Source organism: Gekko japonicus, unplaced genomic scaffold (genome assembly GCF_001447785.1).
Source record: "Gekko japonicus isolate JY-2015 unplaced genomic scaffold, Gekko_japonicus_V1.1 scaffold1285, whole genome shotgun sequence".
NCBI lineage: Eukaryota > Metazoa > Chordata > Lepidosauria > Squamata > Gekkonidae > Gekko > Gekko japonicus.
The window spans coordinates 36,733-57,919 of NW_015166459.1; the positions used below are offsets into that span (position 1 = coordinate 36,733).

The window sequence follows — 21,187 nt, forward strand, 5'->3', positions numbered from 1 at the left end:
GAGAAACACAGCTCTCTCTTCGCAGAAGAGAGCTGTCTTTCTCAAAAGCTTGTACCACAGTAAAGTTTGTTAAGTCTTAAAAGGTGCTACTGGGCTTTTTTTTTACTGTTTTCTCTAAGGAAACTGATCTCTGTAGTCTGGAGATGAGCTGTAATTCTGGGCCATCTCCAGAGCCCAACCCCACTACCTCCCCTGCTGAGTTGGGCCCTCTGCTTCGGACTCTGGACCGGCCAAGGCCTGGTTTCTGGCGTTAATCCCTGCAAAGCATGTACGACCTCCGCTTGCCTCCAGCCCTCTCCCTCCCCAAGGCCAAAGCACGCGTTCTGCGCCTCAGGACTGTGCTTTTTTTATTGCTTTACGGCCCCCCCAGCCTGCAATCCAGCTGAAGGAGAACAATGAACAAATGCTTCAAGACGTGCCAGCCCGAAGGCCGCGGCTATCGATTACAGGGGGGGGGGGGAGAAAAAAACCACCCCAGCCGCAGCTGCTTTAGCTCATCACCCGCGGAGCCCATTCATCGCTCCGGAGCCGACTGACCCCGATTTCTTCCCCCAGGGGCTTTCCTTGCCGGCCCGCCAATCACAGCACACCCTTTGTGCCACGTGACGCGGTTTCCCCCGCTATTTAAAGTCTGCTGGGGGCGCCTTTGCTGAGTCATAAGTGGGCTGTGATTGGATTTGCCAGCTGGGCTTTTGCAACGCGACTGCAGCATGGACAGAGTGAGTTGGGGGATCAGTTCTACGCTGCCGGAGAGCAGTGGGGACTGGATTTCTGCGCTAGGGGGGCGAAGCTGGGCGAGCCAGAAGTAGGTTAATGTGTCACTTGCTCGTTTGTTTTCTGGTGAAGTACAGGTGCTTGGATAACTTGTGAACTGTCTTTTCCCAGCCATTTCTGCTTGCTTCATGCTCACTTTTTTGGGTGTTCGAGGTGGTGGAAAAGGCTGGCGAGTTGGAGCCGACTTATGGTGACCCTGTAGGGTTTTTCACGGTGAGAGATGCCCAGAGGTGGTTTACCATTGCCTGCCACTGTGTAGTAACCCTTGGATTCCTTGGTGCTCTCCAATGCACCCTCTACGCTGTGGAGTCTTGTGAGCAAAAATTCTACTTTGTGGGCTACTGGCATTAAAGTTGTGAGCCAGCGATTTAGCTACTGCATCAATTAGTTTGCTCAGGGGCCATCCTTCCTGAGCTAAGACAAAAATGCATAAGCCAGAGGCTAAAAAAACTGAGCTAGCTCACACTGACTCAGCTTAGAGAGAACACTGGTGCTTTCCCATCCATACACAAGCCAGGGCTGACCCTGCTAACTTTCTGAGGTTGTCTAGCCTGGTGTTTCCTGGTCAGGGCAATTAATTACGGATTTGTAGTGCTGTCTATGCACGTGGTGGTTTATAGCACATGGACTTTAAATTGAGGAAGACTCCCTGTCCCAGTGGAGTTCTATTTTGTTTAATTTAAGCCTTTGTTAGCCGCCTTTCTACCTTGTGGAGCTCAAGGGGGCTTACAATGGGAAGAAAGCAACGATTTTAAAAGCACACAGAACTCCAACTTGGGGATGGAACATTCCTGGAGGTTTGTGGATGGAGGGTGTGATTGGGGGAAGAGAGGGGCCTTAGCGGGGTGTAATGCTATAGAATCTGCCCTACAAAGCTGCTGTTTTTCTCGGGGGGGGGGGATCTGCTCCCTGTAGCACGGAGATATGTTGTAGTTCCAGGAACTCTTCAGGGCTGACCTGGAGGATGGCGACTACACCATAGAGTTTCCAGACACAGACTTCTTGCAGAGTCTAGTGGGTGATGAAAGCTGCCCAGAGAACCATCCAGCAAGGCACCAAACGGACAAAAGAGTATGTGAAGTATGCTCATATCTTAGTGGAGAGAAGGACTTTATAGAACGAGTGTCCTATTTGGGGGAAATATTTGAAATATGCGTGTTATCTGGTTGGTTTTGGTGGTGTTGAACAGGGCTGACTTCTTACTGTGTAGGTCCCCTGACCTGGATAGCCTAGGCTAGTCAGATCTTGGAAGCGAAGCGGGGTTGGCCTTGGCTAGTGTTTGGAAGGTTGACTTCCAAGGAATACCTGGGTCGTGACTCAGAGGCAGGCAATGGCGAACCACTTCTCAAGCACCCCTTGCCTTAAAAACAAGTCTAGCTCACCACCTAGTGGTGCATAATGCAAAAAAGAGCTAGAACTTTGGGCTGCCAGACATCTTAGGATCTCCTATACGCAATGCCTGATGGCGATGATGATAACAATAACTGTTTAGCTAGAGGAGAGGCTGCAAGGCAATGTGATGGAAACCAAGTCTGTGAGTGTGGGCAACTTCTCCTTACCCCCCCCCCTTTTGAGGACTCCAGGTTCTCTAGTTCTAAAGGGCAAAAATCGTGATTCTTCTTGGATGGAAGTTAAGGCACAGCCCTTGACCAATGCGCCCTCTAAGCTGTGAAGTCTTGTGAGCAAAAATTCTACTTTGTGAACTCCTGGCATTAAAGCTGTGAGCAAGCGACTTGTCAACTGCATACATTAGTTTACTCTGGAGCCATCCTTCCTGAGTTAAGTCAAAAATGTGTGAGCTGGAGGCTAAAAAACTGTGAGCTAGCTCACACTAACTCCGCTTAGAGGGAACACTGCCCTCGGCCCTAAAAATTAAGCGATTTCTTGGGGCAACCTTTTCTTGTTCGGGTGCTGCTTAGACCAAGCTATTAAAGAAGAAGAGATTGGATTTATACCCCGCCCCTCCCTACCTGAAGGAGTCCCAGAGCAGCTTACTATCTCCTTTCCCCTTCCCGCAGCAGACACCCTGTGCGGTAGGTGGGGCTGAGGGAGCCCTTTTGAGAACAGCTCTTAGAGAACTTGTGACTAACCCAAGGTCACCCAGCAGCAGCTGCAAGTGGAGGAGTGGGGAATTGAACCCAGTTCTCCCAGATTAGAGTCCGTGCTCGCAGCCACTACACCTGGCTGGCTCTCGTAGGACTGATAGGCTGGGCTGTGGAAGAAGGAGTTGTTGAGAATGTGGAGCTAGAAAAAGCCGCTTGGGACGACGTGTGGCTCAGAAGTGGGTGATGCCCTTAATCCACCTTGAGCACCGCGCTGCTTGTAGCTGTCCAGGATGATTCTGGGGACTGTTGCAACATCCTTGAGCCTGTTTTTTTGGGATGTGCAGCTGTCCAAAAGTGGGACTGGTTGGGGGAAACCAGTAGTGTACAGAGCTTAGCTGCAATCAGGGGTCATTTCCTGCAGGAGTGCACAGGAGCGGAGCTCCGGCAGTAAAGAGCCCAGGGGGCGGGTACATGCAACCTACTCCCAGCAGCCCTCAGTCAGAGCAAGAAGCAGCCAGGTAAGTTGCAGAGCCCCCCCCCAGCTCTCCAGTCCAAAACAGTCCAGTGGCACTTTTAAGACCAAGTTTTGTTCAGGTACAAGCTCTCCCTCCTCTGTGAGGACAGATCTGCACATCCCCCCCCCCCAATAGCTAGCAATCCAAAACAGTCCAGTGGAGCCTGAGCGGTGGGTGTTGCCTTCTGACACACTTCCGGTGATGTCAGAGGGTGTGGCATATGCAAATGAGTTATGCTAATGAGCTCCTGCACCTCTTTTTCTACGAAATGACCCCTGGCTGTGATGGTGAGAACCGCCTTCGCATACCTAAAGATAGCAGCTGGGCTCGATCTTTCTATGGGTGGGGAGGAGCTGGGGTTGCCAGCCTCCAGGTGGTTCCTGTAGATCTCAGTATCCAGACTCTAGAGATCAGTTCCCCTGGAGAAAACGGATTCCTTGGAAAGCGGGATCCATGGCATTGTACCCCGCTGAGCTCCCTCCTCTTCATAGGCTTCGCCCTCAGTTCTCCAGGACTTTCACAGCTCTGCGTTGGCAACCCTGGAAGGAGTCCTGATTTAACAGCAAGGTTGCCTGAAGGAGGACTGCAGCTTGTCTCATGTTTGACGGGGGCTGCTTGTCCAGAAGCAAAGGGGTGTCAGCTATGCTGCCGTGGGGGTTGGGGAGGTCATTCTGTGTCTTGTTAATGGCTATTGCATTCCTTTCCCTGCTGTTCTCCCTTGGCTGTAACGCTTATCTGTACCGATGTGCAGGAGGACGTTGTATTGTCTGGAAGTCTCCCAGGTACCGTGAGAGACTCCTGGTTCCCAGCTTTAGCCACCTAACGGTTTCCTAAGTCAGCCCGCGCGCGGGAGGGTACCTTATTGGCCCATGCCATGGGGGTGTGTGTGTGCAGACGAATACCCTATATCCTATCTGGTTCTATTGAGTGCCGCCATTCCTAACAGCGCCTGTGTTACTGCATCTATAGCTTTGCAATAAAAGTATAACCGTTCCTGAATGCGCGTACTTCGTTGTTAGCTGTGGGTTCTGACAGGTGGCTTCTGGAGGGAGAGAAACCAGCACACAAGTGTTGTACCTCTGCTGTGCCGCCCTTGGTGGAGTGGCCAGGCCTCTCGACATCTAGAGTTTTAGGGGGGAGGGACATTTTCTGGCATGGAGATAAGTGATGGGGAAAGCGTCTCCGGTTGCAGTTCTGCGCCAGGCGGCTCTTGAAAGTACAGTTGGTCAAAGATAGCGGTGCCTCTCCCCCTTCCCCTTGCGGAGACACGGAACTCTCTTTGCACTTTTAGGTGGCTTGTAGGCATAGTGTGAGATCAGATCTCCATTCCCGCTTGTGACTGTTGAAGAGACCTATGACTCTCGAAGGCTTATACCCTCCGACGTCTTGTTGGTCTCTAAGGCGCGACTGGACTCGAATCTGCAGGTGAAATGAATCCTGGGAAGGTGCAAAAGAGCCCAGGGCTAATAAATGAAATGAATCTTGGGAAGGTAAAAAGGGTACAGGGTGAGTAAATGCAGGTGCAGTGGATGCTGGGGAGGGGGAAAGGTTAGAGAACCAGTTTGGTGTAGTGGTTAGGAGCGCAAACTCTAATCTGGGAGAACTGGGTTTGATTTCCTGCTCCTCTATGTGCAGCTGCTAGTGTGACTTTGGGTCAGTTACAAGTTCTTTTGGAGCTGTTCTCTCAAGAACAGTCCTCGAAAGAGCTCTCTCAGCCCCGCCTACCTCACAGGGTGTCTGTTGTGGGGCGGGGAAGGGAAAGGATCATAAGCCACTCTGAGATGCCGAGTGGAGGCGGAGTATAAATCCAATCTCTTCTTCCTTTCAGTCACCAAGGCTAGTGGGGACCACAGTTCCCCCAAAAAAATTTTCAAGTAACTATGAATCATTTAGTACAGTGCAAGTTTATTGCCTGTATAAAAAAGCCCTTTGTAGAACCCTGTGTAGAGAGTTTGGTGGAGTGGTTAAGAATGGCAGGCTCCAGTTTTGATTCCGTGTTCTTCCACATGAAGCCAGCTTGGTGATCTTGAGTCAGGCGCAGTTCTCTCGGAGCTGTTCCCTCAGGGCTCTCTCAGCACCACCTACCTCACCGGGTGTCTGTTGTGGGAAGGGCAAGAAGATTGTAAGCCACTCTGAGACTCCGAGTGAAGGTCAGGGTATAAATCCAGTCTTTTCTTCTTAGTAAATGCAGGTGCAGTGAATGCTGGGAAAGGGAAAAGGTACCTAGTAAATGCCGGTGCAATGCTTGCTGGGAAGGGGAAAAGGTACATGGTTAGTAAATGCCGGTGCATTGACTGTTGGGAAGGCAAAAAGGGATACGGGGTCATAAACTATTGCTCTGGGTCTGCAAAAGAGGCTGCTGGGGGTGCCTGTTGCCCCCCTGCCGTGTTGAAATGCCTGCCCAGAACTGCACTGATTATCCCTGGCTTCTTGTGAAGCTAACCTGGCTGTCATCCCTGGCTTCTTGTGAAGCTAACCTGGCTGTCACTGTACCTGTTGAGCTCTTTTAAACCAGCGACGAAGGCCAGTGGTGAAGCTGCCTCTCTGGGGGCGTGGTGGGCTTCTTTGGCTGTGTGGAAAAGCCTCTGACTTTTTAAAAACAGTGACCGCTGTTCCGCTGTGAAGAAAGGGCAGAGGCAGGAAAGCAGCTTTGGTTCTGGAGCCTTTGGAAACCTGCCAGGCTCTGTATATTTCCAAGCCCCTGGGAGAGCGACTGCAAAGGCAGCAAGGGGGGAGAGAGAGGTGTTCGCTTTCTCCCCAAAATGTCTCCTGACCTAACGTGTGCCCGGCTTCCTTTCTCCAGGGACTGACTGCAACTCAGCTCAAACTCCAGTCCGGAGAAAGCTTCCAAGTGAAGGGGAAGGTCTTGCCAGATGCCAAAGGGTAAGTTGAGAAGGGGAGGAGAATTCTCCCTGGGCAGGGGAAGCTGGTTGGCTTCTCTGTGTGGAGGAGCGGCAGGTGGCAGGCGGGATTCAGGGCTCTTTTTGTAGAAAAAGCCCAGCAGGAACTCATTAGCATAATAGGCCACACCCAGCAGCAGAAACTCATTAGCATATTAGGCCACACCCCTGAGCACAACTTATTGGCATATTAGGCCACACCCCCATGTTACCAGAAGTGTGGTCATCCAGCCACACCCACCTTTTGCTTCTTATTCTGTTTACCCAGGGCTTTTTTGTAGCAGGAACTCCTTTGCATGTTAGGCCACACACCCCTAATGTAGCCAATCCTAATGAGTTTCTGCTGTTGGGTGTGGCCTATTATGGTAATGAATTACTGCTGGGTGTGGCCAATTTTGGAGCCAGCCAGAACTCCGTTCCTGTGCATTCCTGCCCAAAAATAGCCCTGCTCCTCCTCATTATCTCCACTAGCTCTGCCTTCCTGAGTGGCTAGTGCCTGAGACAGGTGAGACGTGTTAATTTAGAAGAAGAGAAGAGATTGGATTTATAACCCCGCCCTTCACTCGGAGTCTCAGAGCGGCTCACAAGCTCCTTCCTTTCCTCTTCCCCACAGCAGACACCCTGTGAGGTGGGTGGGGCTGAGAGAGCTCTGTCAAGGACTGCTCGAGAGAAGAGCTCTAGAAGAACTTGTGACCGACCCAAGGTCACACCAGCAGCTGCCGGTGGAGACGTGGGGAATCAAACCCCATTCTCCCAGATTACAGTCCGCGTTCCTAACCACTACACCAAACTGCATCTCATGTGTCTCTACAGTAGACAAGTGGCTTGTTTCTTTGTGCCCATTAGGGTCCCAAAACAGTTTATGTCTTTCCTCACAATAACCCTGTGAGGTTAGGTCAGGCTGAGAGTGTGACTCGCCCAGGGTCACCCAGCCAGCTTCAAACCTGGCTCTCCCAAATCCTAGCCCGACACTTTAACCGCTCACCATGCTGGCTTTTGCCATAATTATATGGGTTCCATCTTTTCAGGCCTGTTTCACACCAGTGCTTTTTGCCCCTCTCAAACTTGAAAAGTGGCTGGGAGACTCTAGGATAGATCTCCCCAACAGTAAACAGCAGTTGGGGGGGAACAACGTCTGTGGCTTCTTTTGTGGGGTGAACACCTGGGCGAAGGGGCTGTTGGAAGCCATACTCCTCTAAGCTGTGGGGGTCTTGTGAACAAAACGTCTACTTTGTGAGCTCCTGGCATTAAAAGTTGTGAGTGAACCTTTTGGCTACTGCATAAATCAGTTTTCTCTGGAGCCCTCCTTCCTGAGCTAAGACCAACATGTGTGAGCTGGAGGCTAAAAAACTGGAGTGAGCTCACACTAACTCAGCTTAGAGGGAACATTGGTTGGAAGGTGGGAGGAGGTAGAGCCCCCCCCTTTCCCACTGCCTCCGTCTTAAAGGGGGTGCCATGGCTGCTACTGAGCAAGAACGAGGAACAAGTGAAGCCCTTTTGGAGCGAGGGTCTCACCTAGTTTATATAGGGGGGTTGCATTGATTCCCTGCGTGCAGCAGCTCTGTGTATTCATTAGAGTTGCCAGGTCCAGTTTGGGAAATACCTGGATATTTGGGGGGGGGGTTTGGGGAGGGGGGACTATAATGGGGCATGATGCCATAGAGTCCTCCTTCCAAAGTGGCTATTTTCTTGGGGGAGTTGATTTCTGTCACCTGGAGATCAGTTGTAATGCTAGGAGATAAAAAGGTTGGAACACTTGCCCTATGAAGAAAGCTTAAAGCGCTTGGGGCTCTTTAGCTTGGAGAAACGACAGCTGAGGGGTGACATGATTGAGGTTCATAAGATCATGCATGGGATCGAGCAGGTCGAGAAAGAAGTACTTTTCTCCCTTTCTCACAATACAAGAACTCGTGGGCACTCCGTGAAATTGTTGAGCGGTCGGGTTAGAACGGATAAAAGGAAGTACTTCTTCACCCAAAGAGTGATTGACACATGGAATTCGCTGCCACAGGAGGTGATGGTGGCTACAAGCATGGACGGCTTCAAGATTAGATAAGCATATGGAGCAGAGGTCCATCAGTGGCTATTAGCCACAAGGTATAGATAGGAGCTCTCAGTCTGGGGCAAGTGATGCTCTGTCTTCTTGGTGCTTGGGGGGGGGGGCAAGAGTGGGAAGGCTTCTAGTGTCCTGGCCCCACTGCTGGACCTCCTGAGGGCACCTGGTATTTTTGGCCACTGTGAGACACAGAGTGTTGGACTGGATGGGCCAGTGGCCTGATCCAACATGGGCTTCTCTTATGTTCTTATGAGATATCCAGCCACTGCCTGGAGGTTGGCAACCCTAAATCATAATGTGTATGCCCATAATGCCAGGGACCAGCATACCTGCAGGACTGTCTCTCCCCGTATATGCCCTGAAGAGCCTTGCACTCTTCAGATCAACACCACTTAATAGACCCTGGCCTGAGAGACAGCCGTCTTGCATTTTCAGCCTTTGCCCCAGCCTAGTGGAAGAGGCTCCTGGTTGAGATCAGGGCCCTGTGGATCTGCTGCACGGAAAGCAACCAGATTCTTCAAGTGCAGAAAGTTAACAGAAATGCTTTTGGCTGTAGTACTGGGGGGGCCTGCATGGTCGCTGCTGTTGAAATTCTGTGCCTCTCTTGTGGTTTCCTTCCCAGTTTCACGGTGAACGTTGGGAAAGACAGCGAGAACCTGGTGCTCCACTTCAACCCACGCTTCGACTTGCACGGGGACGTGGACACCATCGTGCTCAACTCCAGGCACGACGGGGCGTGGGGGGAGGAGCAGCGGGAGAGCCACTTCCCCTTCCAGCCCGGCGAGAAAGCAGAGGTGAGGGCGGGGCGAGGAATCCAGCCAGATGTTTCCTCAGCTTCTCTGGGGCTCTTCAGCGCACTGTGGAAGGAGGGATTTTGAAAAGGAAGCCATCTTGGCTTGAGTTATACGTGGGCACCATATTCAGACATAACGAACGGGGTGGGTGGAAACAGTTCGGTTGCCCTTCATGCTTAGTTCATGTTTGGGGGAAATTATCCTTTAAAGACGAAGAAAGAAGGAGAAGAGACTGGATTTATACCCCGCCCTTCACTCTCAGAGCAGCTTACAATCTCCTTTCCCTTCCCCTCCCCACAACAGACATCCTGTGAGGTAGGTGGGGCTGAGAGAGAGCTCTCGAGAACTGCTTATGAGAGAGCAGCTCTGAAAGAACTTGTAACTCACCCAAGGTCACACCAGCAGCTGCGCGTGGAGGAGTGGGGAATCAAACCCAGTTCTCCCAGATTAGAGTCCACGCACTGAACCACTACACCAAAGTGGTTGTTGTGTTCATAAACAGTTAGGGTTGCCAATTCCAGATTGGGAAATTCCTGGAGGTTTTGGGGGCGGAGCCTGGGGAAGCTGGGCTTTGGGGCTGGGATGGAGCTCAGTGGGGTGCAAGGCATATCGCCCCCCCCCTCTAGTCTGGAGGCCAGTTACAATTCCAGATCACCAGAGGGAATTTTGCAAGATCGTTTCACTTGCTTTTAGTGGTACAGTCAACCCTGCCTCCTCTTTCTGCGTATTCTAGACCAGACCAGACCTTTAACCTAGTCAGCTGGTTAAAGTAACACGTAGCTTGTGTGAGCTTTAAATATCAAAGTGTTTTGTAGCCAGCTGCCCCTGGTTTGAGTATCTCTGAGCAAAGAACTAAAGATCCAACAGTCCTGCCAAAGCAACTCTGATAGTAACTATTCAATGTTTCAGGAAGCTCTCTTTTAAACTGCACAGCCAGTCAGAAGATCTGCTGGGCAAAAGCTCCACCTGGTCCCGCCTACTTTCTCAAGGTGCTTGGTGGGCACCGGAGAAGGTGTTGGTGGGTGCCCGTGGGCGTCACGTTGGGGACCCCTGGTTTAAGCCGTAGTACATAGTACAGACCAAACTTTGCATTCCAGGCTGGTCAAACTTTGCATTCCAGGCTGGTCATCACCCTGCTATTGTGTTTGCAGGTCACCATCGTCTTCGATGCGTCTGAGGTGAAAGTGAAACTGGCCGACGGTCACGAGATCTCCTTCCCCAACCGGCTGGGCCTGGAGACGATACACTTCCTCTCTGTGGAAGGCGATTTCAAAATCAAAGCGCTCAAATTCTAACTGGTGTTCCTGCAGCCTTGTTTCTGTGTCGAATAAATTCAGGTGTTTTCTTCAAAACAGCCCGTCTTTCTGTCACCCGCTGCTCTTCTCAGATGGCTAGAGCACCAGTCTGCCAGTATGGTGCCAGCAGACACCTTTCCTGGTGCCTGGCAAACATACTTAGAAAGACCGCAGGGCTGGTGGTGGTGGTGGGGGTCTTTTGCCCAGCAAGGCTTCTGATTGGCCCACTGGTGGAGATTTGTTTGGCTGTGCACATTTTTAAAAACACTCCTTTGGTAGCAGCTGCCACCATGGCACAAGGACCTTCGCTGTGTGACTGAAGGTAAACTGTGGCAGCCATTTTGTGTCTGGCTCTACCTCCTGTGGCAGCCATTTTGTGCCTCCAGGCTCAAGAAGATTGGGGACCCCTGGGCTAGAAGGAAGAAATGCTGTCCTTCTGAAAACAGAAGCACATTGACCCTCAAGCTCTCGTCTTGCTTAGTTACCCTTCCTAAGTTTTCAGAGCCCTGATGTTTGATACCAGCGGAGTCCGCTGTCCTTGTCTCGGTCTGAGGCTACTCAGTGGGGCTGCAAAGGCGACGTCACCACATGGTGAGCTTTGTCCAAAACTGGCTCACTGGCAAGGCCTTTTAAGAGCAGAGAAGAGAAGAAGAAGAAGAGATTGAATTTATACCCCGCCCTTCACTTGGAGTCTCAGAGTGGCTTACAAACTCCTTTCCCTTCCCCTCCCCACCACAGACACCCTGTGAGGTGGGTAGGGCTGAGAGAGCTCTGACACAAACTGCTCTTTTTCAAGGACAGCTGTGCCAGAGCTTGTGACTGACCCAAGGTCACATCAGCAGGTGCAAGTGGAGGAGTGGGGAATCAAACCCGGTTCTCCCAGATTAGAGTCCGCACACTTAACCACTACACCAAACTGGCAGAAGGCATTCAGTACTACTGGCGGGTGCCTGCTAAAAGGGCACAGGTGCCTTCAGGCAGCCCACCTGTTACAGGAAACCAATGTTGAATGCTTGCAGTCACAGAGCTTGCGTGCGCCAGTGAACACTGAGGGCGCAACACTGGCCCCAGGCTGTAGCGACTGGGGAACAGGCTGGTCCCTGCTACGCTGTGGCATGCGTCCCGCTGTAAAGAAGAGCTCTCTGTCTGGGCTCTGAGTGTCTGTCTTATTGACTGGAGTGAATGCTGTGCCAGACCAGCGAATAGGCAAGGTGCTTCTCAACAGGGTTTTGTTCTGTGGTCTAGTCCGGCTGCTCTAGTGTACAACTGGCAGCTTGCATCTGTGTGTACAAATGATGAAGGGGGGGGGGCAGAGAAGGCAGCTCTCCTGCCAGCTGACTTGAGATCCCAGCTGGTCTGTTAGTTCAACTTTTGCTTGCAGTTGTGGTTTTGCAAACTCTGGACAAAGGGGTCTATTTATCGCGGGGGAAACAGCTGGGGTCCTTTTCTCTCTCCGCCTCCCTGTCCAGGAATTGGAGACTGCCTTTACAAGTTGGTATGGGAAAGGGGGTGAGTCTCCTCGAATGATCTGCGGTTTTTTTGTAGCAGTAGCTGTGCTGCCAAGATGTTTGGCTTCTGGGAAAAGCTACTTTGCCAAGTGATCTGGGAGTTCCTCTCGGGGGGTGGGAAGTGCCCATCAAGTTGCAGCAAACTTAAGGACCCTTTAGGGTTTTCAGGGCCAGCAGCAACAAGAGAGACAAGAGAGAATTAATAGAAATTCAAAGATTTTTTAAAAAAACCCGGCGGTGGGGCGATGTAGGCAGCCAGAGTGGGGAAAATGGCACCAATCTGGGCAGAGCCTGGGAAATCAGTTGTCTGCCTGGGTGCCAATCCCAGCTTTGCTGCCATCTTTTCCAAAATGCTGCAGTGAAGTAGGTTTGGGGAAGAGGGGGACCCCGGGCTGTGCACGGAAGTGCCGTGATGCTGTGGGCAAACAGGAAATGCCTATTTCCCAGCAGCATCCAAGATGGAGCAAATGACCTGAGTATGTGCCCTGCTCAATGCAGGATCAGCCCCAGAGCATCCCTGACCAGTGTTTGTACAGCTGGTGCTTAAAGGCTGCCAGGGAGGGGGAGCTCACCACCTCCCCAGGCAGCTGACTCCACTGTGGCACAACTCTTGACTGTAAAAAAAGCTTCTCCTAAAAACTAGCCGATACCTTCCGGCCCTTAATTTAAACCCATGATTGTTCTCTCCTCTGCTGCCAAGAGGAACAGCTCCCTGCCCTCCTCTAAGGAAAAGCCCTTCAAAGAGAGCCATCCTGTCCCCCCCTCAACCTCCTCTTCTCTGGACTGAACATTTCCAGCTCCCTCCGCCTTTCCTCACAGGGCTTGGTCTCCAGGCCCCCGATCATCCTTGTCGCTCTCCTCCTGCACCCGCTCCATTCTGCCCACATCCTTTTTGAAGGGAGGCCTCCAGAACTGCACACGGTACTCCCGGTGCGGCCGGACCAATGCAGTGTATGCAGACTATGACATTTTGTGATTTGGATGCCATGCCTCTGTTGATAACACCCCAAGATCGCATTAGCCTTTTTTGTTGCTACATCACACTGGCTGCTCATATTTAACTTTTGGTCCACCTGTACCCCAAGATCTTGTCCACACAGACAGTGCTACCCAGAAGTGTATCCCCCATCCGGTATGCATGGTCCTCGTTCTTGTTACCTGGATGTAGAACTTGGCACTTACCCTTGTTAAATCACAACCAAAAATATAAGCTTTTGAGAGTCCAAACTCCCTTACACGTTCAGATCTGCCCACTTTTCCAGTGTGTTCACATCACCTTGAATTCTATCTCTGTCTTCTGGTGTGTTCACTGCTCTTCCCAATTCGGTATCTTCTGCGAATTTAATGAGTAGCCCCTCCACACCCTCATCCAGATCACTGATGGAAATTTTGAAAAGTACCGGGCCCAGAACCAAGCCCTGTGGAAATTTTGAAAAGTACCAGGCCCAGAACCAAGCCCTGTGGCACCCCACTGGACACCTCCCTCCATTCAGAAGAAATGCCATTGAGAACTACTCTCGGAGTGCGGTTCTCCAACCAGGGTCAGCATTGTCCGCTCAGACTGGCGGCAGCAGCAGCTCTCAAGGGCCTTTCCCATCACCTACTACCCGATTCTTTTTGCTGGAAATTCCAGGGATTGAACCTGGGACCTTTTGCATGCCAAGTAGATGCTCTACCACTGAGCCAAAGCTCCTCCTAACCTTATTAGCAGGAAGTTCACTGATAGGACATCCAGTCTTTCTTAGGAGCTCTAGTGTTGGCCTTAGACCTGCAAACCCAGGTCCTGTCCTGCTTGTACGCTGGATTAATTTAATGGCCTGGTTCGTCACACTACCATACCTTAGGCTTGCTTCGTGCTTGTGAAATAAGGATGGGCTGCCCTTGTAAGCTCATTGCGAGAGCTAACACAGCCTCTTGCAAATTTAGTGAAGTGCTGCCTATATCAGAAGGGAACTATGCTTAGTGTGACCTTGAGAAGGCCTCGGGTGTGGGCGAGATTAGCGAATTAGGCACACCTGTCCTAGTCTTCAGCCTATATCCCAGACTCTGTAAATATCTGGATATTGATCAGTAACTCTGATCAACAAGACATAGCTCTAAGTCTGATGACCTTTGAACATCCGTAGTGCCTGTGGAGGTAGCTTGTTAATCATTGTTCCAATGTAATCCTTAAAACAAATCCCCCGGAAAGTGATTGTTCTCCTCTGGTTTTCTGAATGTGAACTCTCAACCCCAGCTATGTGAACTCTGAACCCCACCGCACGGATGGTGGGGAGGGGGGAAGCAGAATGGGGATAAAATAAACTGCTGCTGCCCTGAGAGGCAGACTGATTTTCTACCCTCGAGAAGAGCTGTCTCTGTGATTCCTTCACTCGGGGAAGACACATCCCGGTTGGCAAGTAGGGCACCCGCCATACAGGACCCTGACAGCAAACCAACTGTTAAGGTAGCCAGGCCTACAAATCCAAGCTGGTTCATCTGTGGAAGGCTAGAGGACAACGCACAAGGAGTAACTAGACATTGTTCAAAAGATGGAGGAACTTCATGTTCAGAGGCAGGAAACTTCTGAGTGCCAGCAGCAGGAGGCAGCAGCAGGGAAAGGCCTTGGCCTGTGTGCCCCTGTGTTGGTCCTCCTGAGGAACTGGTTGGCCACTGTGTGAGACAAGATGCTGGACTAGATGGCCACTGGTCTGATCTAGCAGGGCTCTTCTGATGTTCTTATGAAGACTTTGGCCCCTATGCCCTGTTGCTGGATGTCCAGAGGAACTGGTTGGCCACTGTGTGAGACAGGATGCTGGACTACTTTTTAGATTTTTCTGCACACCTGGAGACTGCTCAAAGTGTGCAGGAAAATCTCCCTGTCCCTGATGTGCGGATTTAGATATCCGCATGGAGGGGGCAACTTGGCTATTAGATATATAGCTATGGAGCAGAAGTCCATCAGTGACTATTAGACACAAGGTATAGATAGGAACTCTCAGTCTGGGGCAAGTGATGCTCTATATTCTTGGTGCTGGGGAGGGGGCAACAGTGGGAAGGCTTCTAATGTCCTGGCCCTTCTGCTGATCCAACATTGGCATCTCTTATGTTCTTAACAGCTCTGAGAGAACTTGTGACTGACCCAAGGTCACACCAGCAACTGCATGTGGAGGAGTGGGGAATCAAACCCGGTTCTCCCAGATTAGAGTCCCCACTCTTAACCGTGAAAGAAAAACAGTCACAACCAATATTCTTAAAATTTATTTTTTTTTGTAGCAATTCAACCTTGGGCAGAACTACCCCCTTATGCAGGAAGATCCGGGGTCCTCCTCTTGTTTTCTCCATTCACTAAGGTGTTGGTGGGTTGCAAAGGTGAACGGAGAGAAAGCACAACCCATTCGCTATCTGGTTGCCCACCATTCCCGACAAATCTGCCCCCATTACCATTTTTAATCCCCCCAGTCTAAGAAACCCATGCTGGGGAAGGGGAACAGTCAGGAGGACATCCCATTTGCAGGGAAGAAATGGCAAAATAGAGAAAGGATTAAGCACCTGCACACCTCTTCTTGTACCTGTGTCATCTGGCGGGCTCATATTTAAGAAATGCTGCTGTAGCTATATTTGAGTCCATTAGGACTTTAGTGCCCAACCAGATTTTGGGGGTATAAGCTTTTGAGAGTCAAGACTCCCTTTGTATCTGATGAAGGGGGGAGGAAAAGAAGTGGAGAGGAGAAGAAAAGGAAGGAGAAGAAAAATGAAGGAGGAGAAGAGCTATACTCCAACCTTCACTCAGAGTGGCTTACAATCTCCATCCCTTCCTCTCTCCACAACAGACACCCTGTATGAGGTAGGTGGGGCTGAGAGAGCTCTGTGAAAACTCTGACTGGCCCAAGGTCACCCAGCAGGCTGCACGTGGAGGAGTGGGGAATCAAACCCATTTCTCCAGATTAGAGTCCACTGTTCTTAACCGCTACATCAAACTGGCTCTCTTTGACTCTTGAAAGCTCACGCCCTAAAAATCTTGTGGGGCTCTAAAGTGCTCCTGGACTCGAACCCAGCTCTTCTGCCACAGACCAACTTGGCTACCCTCTGAAACCGCTGGCATGATAGGAGGACTTCAGACAGCCTATCTTTTCCATTTCAGGAACTGGTTACTAATTTCAGACAGACCCGTTTTAGTAACTGGTTCCTAATGGAATATAGTTACCTGTTCATACAATGCCGGTTGTCTCCCGTTTGGGAAGCGTGTCTGAGGCGTTGTTGACGGAAACGGCTTTCCTCAGGTCTTCAATCCCTTCGTCCGGATCTGAATCGCTACAGTGGGCTGTGTAAAATGCCCCGTAGCGCTTCCTCCAGTGACGGGTTTTTCACGCCCCCCCCCGCGTGCAATCTCTCCTCTTTTTAAAAAAATGTTCTGTTGGGAGTGCTATAACGCTATAACAGGATGTCAAATCAGTGTTATAGCGCTTCCAATAAAATGTTTTTTTAAAAACCTCTCAGGGAGATGGTGCACGTGGGGGAAAATGGCGGGAAAAGAAAGTGTCACAGTTTGAAATGGCCACAGCACTTCAGAAATGGCTCCTTACCAGAAGGGAAATGCTGTGTGAAACAGCCGTCCCTGTACCGGTTTCCTCCATGACAGGCCAATAACGGAAACCATGCGGTTTTAAAAGGTAATGTGAAATCCCTTGTATATTCATACCTCAGAAGCCTTGAAAAACAGCTTCGTCCCCTGCTCAGTCCTGCCCAATCACCCAACCCCAAGAGGAAGTATGAAACAGTGAACTTATCTTATGCTTATTAAGAAGCCTCTACAGGCCATGCAGAGGTGGAATTCTGTTTATCTCAGAGCTGGTGGGGTGCAGAATGCCGGACTAGGGCTTGGGTTCGAATCTCCCCCCCCAACCACAAAGCTCACCGGGTGACCCAAGCGGGCCCGTCCCCCTCACACACACTCAACCTAACCTACATCGCAGGGTTGTTTTGAGAACAAAAAAAAAAAGGAGGGGGAGAACCTCCTCTACTGCCTTGAATGTCTTGGAAGGAGGGTGTGATACAGAAAAAAGAAGTACAGACCTCTACAAAGGACAAAGGAACACTGAACATGGGGGTAGTTGACTCTATTTGCTCCGTTCTGTCTAAGATCAATTCCCATGGGATTAGGAGAACAAAGATCCACTGTGGTTTAGAAAAACAGAAACAAAAATAGGCTAATGGGTACAAAACCTTTTGCGGTGGTGGGGAGAGCAATCTATAAATAAAGACATTCAGAGAACCATCTCGAGAAGTCATTCCAATATTTCCCAGGCCGCATGCGGTTCCATGCTTTCTGTTTTTTGTTTTTTTTAAAAGAAATGTTTTTTAGTTGTCCACGAGTCCAAAAGAGACAAGGGTTGGGGGGAATCTCTTTGCTTCGGCTTCACGTCGACTCCTGAGTTGTTTGGTTCGTGCAAGTGCTTGTTCGGGCAGGTGGTCGCCTCGTGCCGCGGATTCGGAAGACGGTATCTCACTGTGCAAAGCTTTCTCGGAAAGGGCACTTACTGGTACATTCAGTGGGTACTAAAAGAGATAAAGGCCCCCAGCCCTGTGACTGCCCGGTGTTCAAAAGTTGGGGCACTGTGTGCACGGGTCGTTGCTCGCCGACCGCACTGGATCCTGCCGTGCAGAAAAGGGGGGGGGGCTTTGCCCTCTTGTGCACATAGGTCAGCACTGGATGCCGCTAACCATGGGGGACAGCTAGCACCTTGCAAAGATGGGGGAGGAGACGTCTAAAATTGTATGTGCATGGCTGTGCACATGTGAATACAATCCTTAGCGCCGTGACCAGGGATTTTCTACCAGGGAAAAAACCCAGTGCTGGTATACTTCCCCATCTGTTTCTTGCTGAAGATGCAACTCTGTATCCATATATGGACCGAGGAGCCCTAAGTACTGGCTGCATTCACAGAGAGGTTGCGTGTGAGCACCCTGAATCGGGGCCTGGAGCCCTTTCTGCTAGTCCTTTTTTATTAGGGCTCAAGACAGCTGCTCCAAGCTATGGTGTATATGACCCGCTTGAGGGGTCGGGGCGGGGAAACATTCCTCTTTTGTTTTTCTCTGTTAAGTACAAAAAATAAAATAAAATCAAACAATTTGTTTCCTACATACATATGGAGTAGACTCAAATAACCGGTTAATGTTATTGTACAAAAAAAAAACCTTTACAGAATTCTACCTTGCAGCTTTTAAAAAAATATATAAATACCGATATTGTTCAGGAGAGCAGGTCTCTCATTAACATTTTAATTAAGGCTTCATTATTGTAGATCCTTCATTATTTTGACAACCGTTGGTGCTCAGAGGGAAACCCCCCCCCCCCCCCCCCCCTCCTCTAGCGGAAGCAGCTGGTGTTTGTTTCCAATGAGTTCGCCTGCCAGGATAATGGGCCGCCTCCTTCCCACCTCTGTTAGCCGCAATGATTCGGTTCCTTTCCCCACGAGTATCTTGCGAGGGGCCTGCGATCACAGGCGGAAGAAAAAAAAGAAAAGCTTTCCATGCTGTTTGTTTTTCATACGTTAATTAAAAAAAAAATTAAACCTGCCGTCAATTCGAAAAAGGTTAAAAGCTGTCTCTGATTAAATAAATTTGAGAAGAAGAGTTCGACGGAGACCCGTCTGGGTAAGGTCAGAGTGAAGATGCTGGTGGCTGAGGTCTGTTGCTGCTCTGGTAGGTACCCGCGGGTGCCGGGTTCTCCGTTGCTTTTTTGCTCCGAAGGGCGTAGTCCACGGGCAAGCTCTCCAAAAGGCACTTGAGCTGTTCCTGCCCCAGTTTGATCTTGTCGTCGAGCTCCCGCTGTTCTATGAGCAGCGCGGACTTCATCTTCACAAAATGCTGGTAATCTTGAAGCTGAGGTAAGTGCACAAAATGTCCAAGACCACCCGCTCCCGCCGGTCAAGGTTCTCCTTCAGCTCACGGGCATCCTCGTGCTGGCCAGCCAGCATCTTCCGCTTCTCGTTCAGAGAGCTCTGCCCCAGGGTGGGAGGAGAGAGAGAGGACAGATAAGAGATTTGGCATTACAGTTAAGAAAATAAGAGAAGCCAGTGTTGGATCGGGCCAGTGGCCCATCCAGTCCAACACTCTGTCACACGGTGGCCAAAAATACCAGGTGCCATCAGAAGGTCCACCAGTGGGGCCAGGACATTAGAAGCCCTCCCACTGTTGCCCCCCCCCCAAGCACCAAGACTATAGAGCATCGCTTGCCCCAGAGACCCTGTCTATACCTCGTGGCTAATAGCCACCGATGGACCTCTGCTCCATATGCTAATTCCCTCTTGAAGCCGTCCATGCTTGTAGCTGCCGCCACCACCTCCTGTGGCAGTGAATGGGTTCCGATCGTCACTGCCTCTGAGGTGGATTCGCCCCAGCATTGCTTCCAATCACACTGAATAATCCACTTTCGATGCACTTCAGTTTAAACTGAAGATTGGAATAAGAAATTTCTAGTCTTCGGAGATTTTTGGGGCATAACACATCACGGTGCTTTGCTTCTTCTCAACAACCCACCCGGAGGTTGGCGAGCCCAAACTGTGGAGCTTCCCATATGAAACTGGGAGCGCTCAAGAGGTCTAGACGGGGCAACTCAGGGCTATTTTTGGGCAGGAACGCACAGGAACGGAGTTCCGGCTGGCTTCAGAGTTGGCCACGCCCACTATAGCCAAAACCTCTGTGTTCGTGGCTACAGAGGGAAGGCCTGGAGAGCGACGCCCCCCCGGCAACTCCAAGGCAGGCGGGCCAGGGGGCCCCCTGGAAGGATCGGGGAGGCCTCCCCCGGCCTGTCCAAGGGCCGGCTTGCCCGGGCTCCCCGCAGCCACAGGGCGCCCAGGCAAGCCAAGGGAACGCATGGGGTGTGGCCTAATAAGCTAATGAGCTGTGCTGTCAGGGTGTGGCCTGTTATGCTAATATGTTCCTGCTGGGCTTTTTCTACAAAAAGAGCCCTGGGGCAACTTATCAAAATTGCTTTCTGAAGCTAAACCTACACGGAGTCCCAGTTGTAAAACGGGAACGATTAAAACAAATCTAACTGCATCGCCTTTAGTGGCAGCATTTACACTTCCAGATATCTAATGAAACAAAGTTTGAGTTCAGGGGCACCCTAAAGGCCAACAGTGATCTATTCTGTGTGTAAGCTTTTGTGTGCACGTGCACCTCTTCAGGTAGATAAAACATCTGGGGCAGAGGTCCATCAGTGGCTATTAGCCACCAGCAATGCTCCCTCTAAGCTGTGGGGTCCTGTGAGCAAAAATTCTACTTTGTGAACTGCCGGCATTAAAGTTGTGAGCGACCGATTGGGCTGCTTCGTGAATTAGTTTGCTCTGGAGCCCTCCCTTCCTGAGCTGAGACAGAAATGTGTGAGCTGGAGGCTAAAAAACTGCAAACTAGCTCACACTAACTCAGCTTAGAGGGAACACTGGCCACAAGGTATAGAGAAGAACACTGTGTCTGGGGCAGTGATGCTCTGTCTTCTTGGGGCTTAGGGGAGGGGGCACAGTGGGAGGGCTTCTGCAGTTCTGACCCCACTGGTGGACCTCCTGATGGCACCTGGGTTTTGGCCACGCTGTGACACAGAAGAAGAGTTGGGTTTATACTCCACCCTTCACTCGGAGTCTCAGAGCGGCTTACAATCTCCTTCCCTTCCTCTCCCCACAACAGGCACCCTGTGACTGCAGTGTTCCCTCTAAGCTGAGTCAGTGTGAGCTAGCTCACAGCTTTTTAGCCTCCGGCTCACACATTTCTGTCTTAGCTCAGGAAGGATGTGGCTCCATAGCAAACTAATTTTTGCAGCAGCCCAATCGCTGGCTCACCACTTTAATGCCAGGAGCTCACAAAGTAGAATTTTTGTGCATGAGACTCCACCATCTTAGAGGGAGCATTGCCTGTGAGGTAGGTGGGGCTGGGAGAGCTCTGAGAGAACTGCTCTTGAGAGAACAGCTCTGAGAGAACTTGTGACTGACCAAAGGTCACCGAGCAGCTGCCTATAAAGGAGTGGGGAATCAAACCCGGTTCTTCCAGATTAGAGTCCGCCGCTCTTAACCACGACACCGCAGTGTTGGGTTGGATGGGCCACTGGCCTGCTCCAACACGGCTTCTCTTATGTCCTTATAGCTTACACCCAGAATGAAACTTCCTTGGTCTGAAAGGTGCCCCTGGACTCAAACTGGGCTCTGTTGCTTCAGGACCAACACGGATGCCCCACCTGAAGGTATCTAATAGACACACTCCATCTACTATCACAAGCACTACTATACCCCCCCCCCCCCCGATCCTTTCCCTGCCCCCCGAGAA

General features: G+C 50.8%; 2 protein-coding genes across 2 annotated transcripts in view; one reads left to right on the top strand and one right to left on the bottom strand.

Annotated features, from left to right (window-relative positions):
* Window positions 1–641: 641 nt before the first annotated feature.
* LOC107111133 (16 kDa beta-galactoside-binding lectin-like) lies at window positions 642–10,415 on the top strand. Its single transcript, XM_015412055.1, has 4 exons — window positions 642–719; window positions 6,138–6,217; window positions 8,913–9,084; window positions 10,236–10,415. Exons 1-4 carry the CDS (start codon window positions 711–713, stop codon window positions 10,377–10,379), a joined length of 405 nt encoding a protein of 134 aa, XP_015267541.1. The 5' UTR covers window positions 642–710; the 3' UTR covers window positions 10,380–10,415.
* A 7,841-nt stretch (window positions 10,416–18,256) lies between these two features.
* The window catches only part of LOC107111134 (protein Shroom3-like), a 341,594-nt gene continuing 338,663 nt past the window's right edge, over window positions 18,257–21,187 (bottom strand). Inside the window, 2 exon segments of the mRNA XM_015412056.1 lie at window positions 18,257–18,756; window positions 18,759–18,870. Of these exon segments, the coding sequence (XP_015267542.1) occupies window positions 18,530–18,756; window positions 18,759–18,870 (339 nt within the window). The 3' untranslated portion in view covers window positions 18,257–18,529.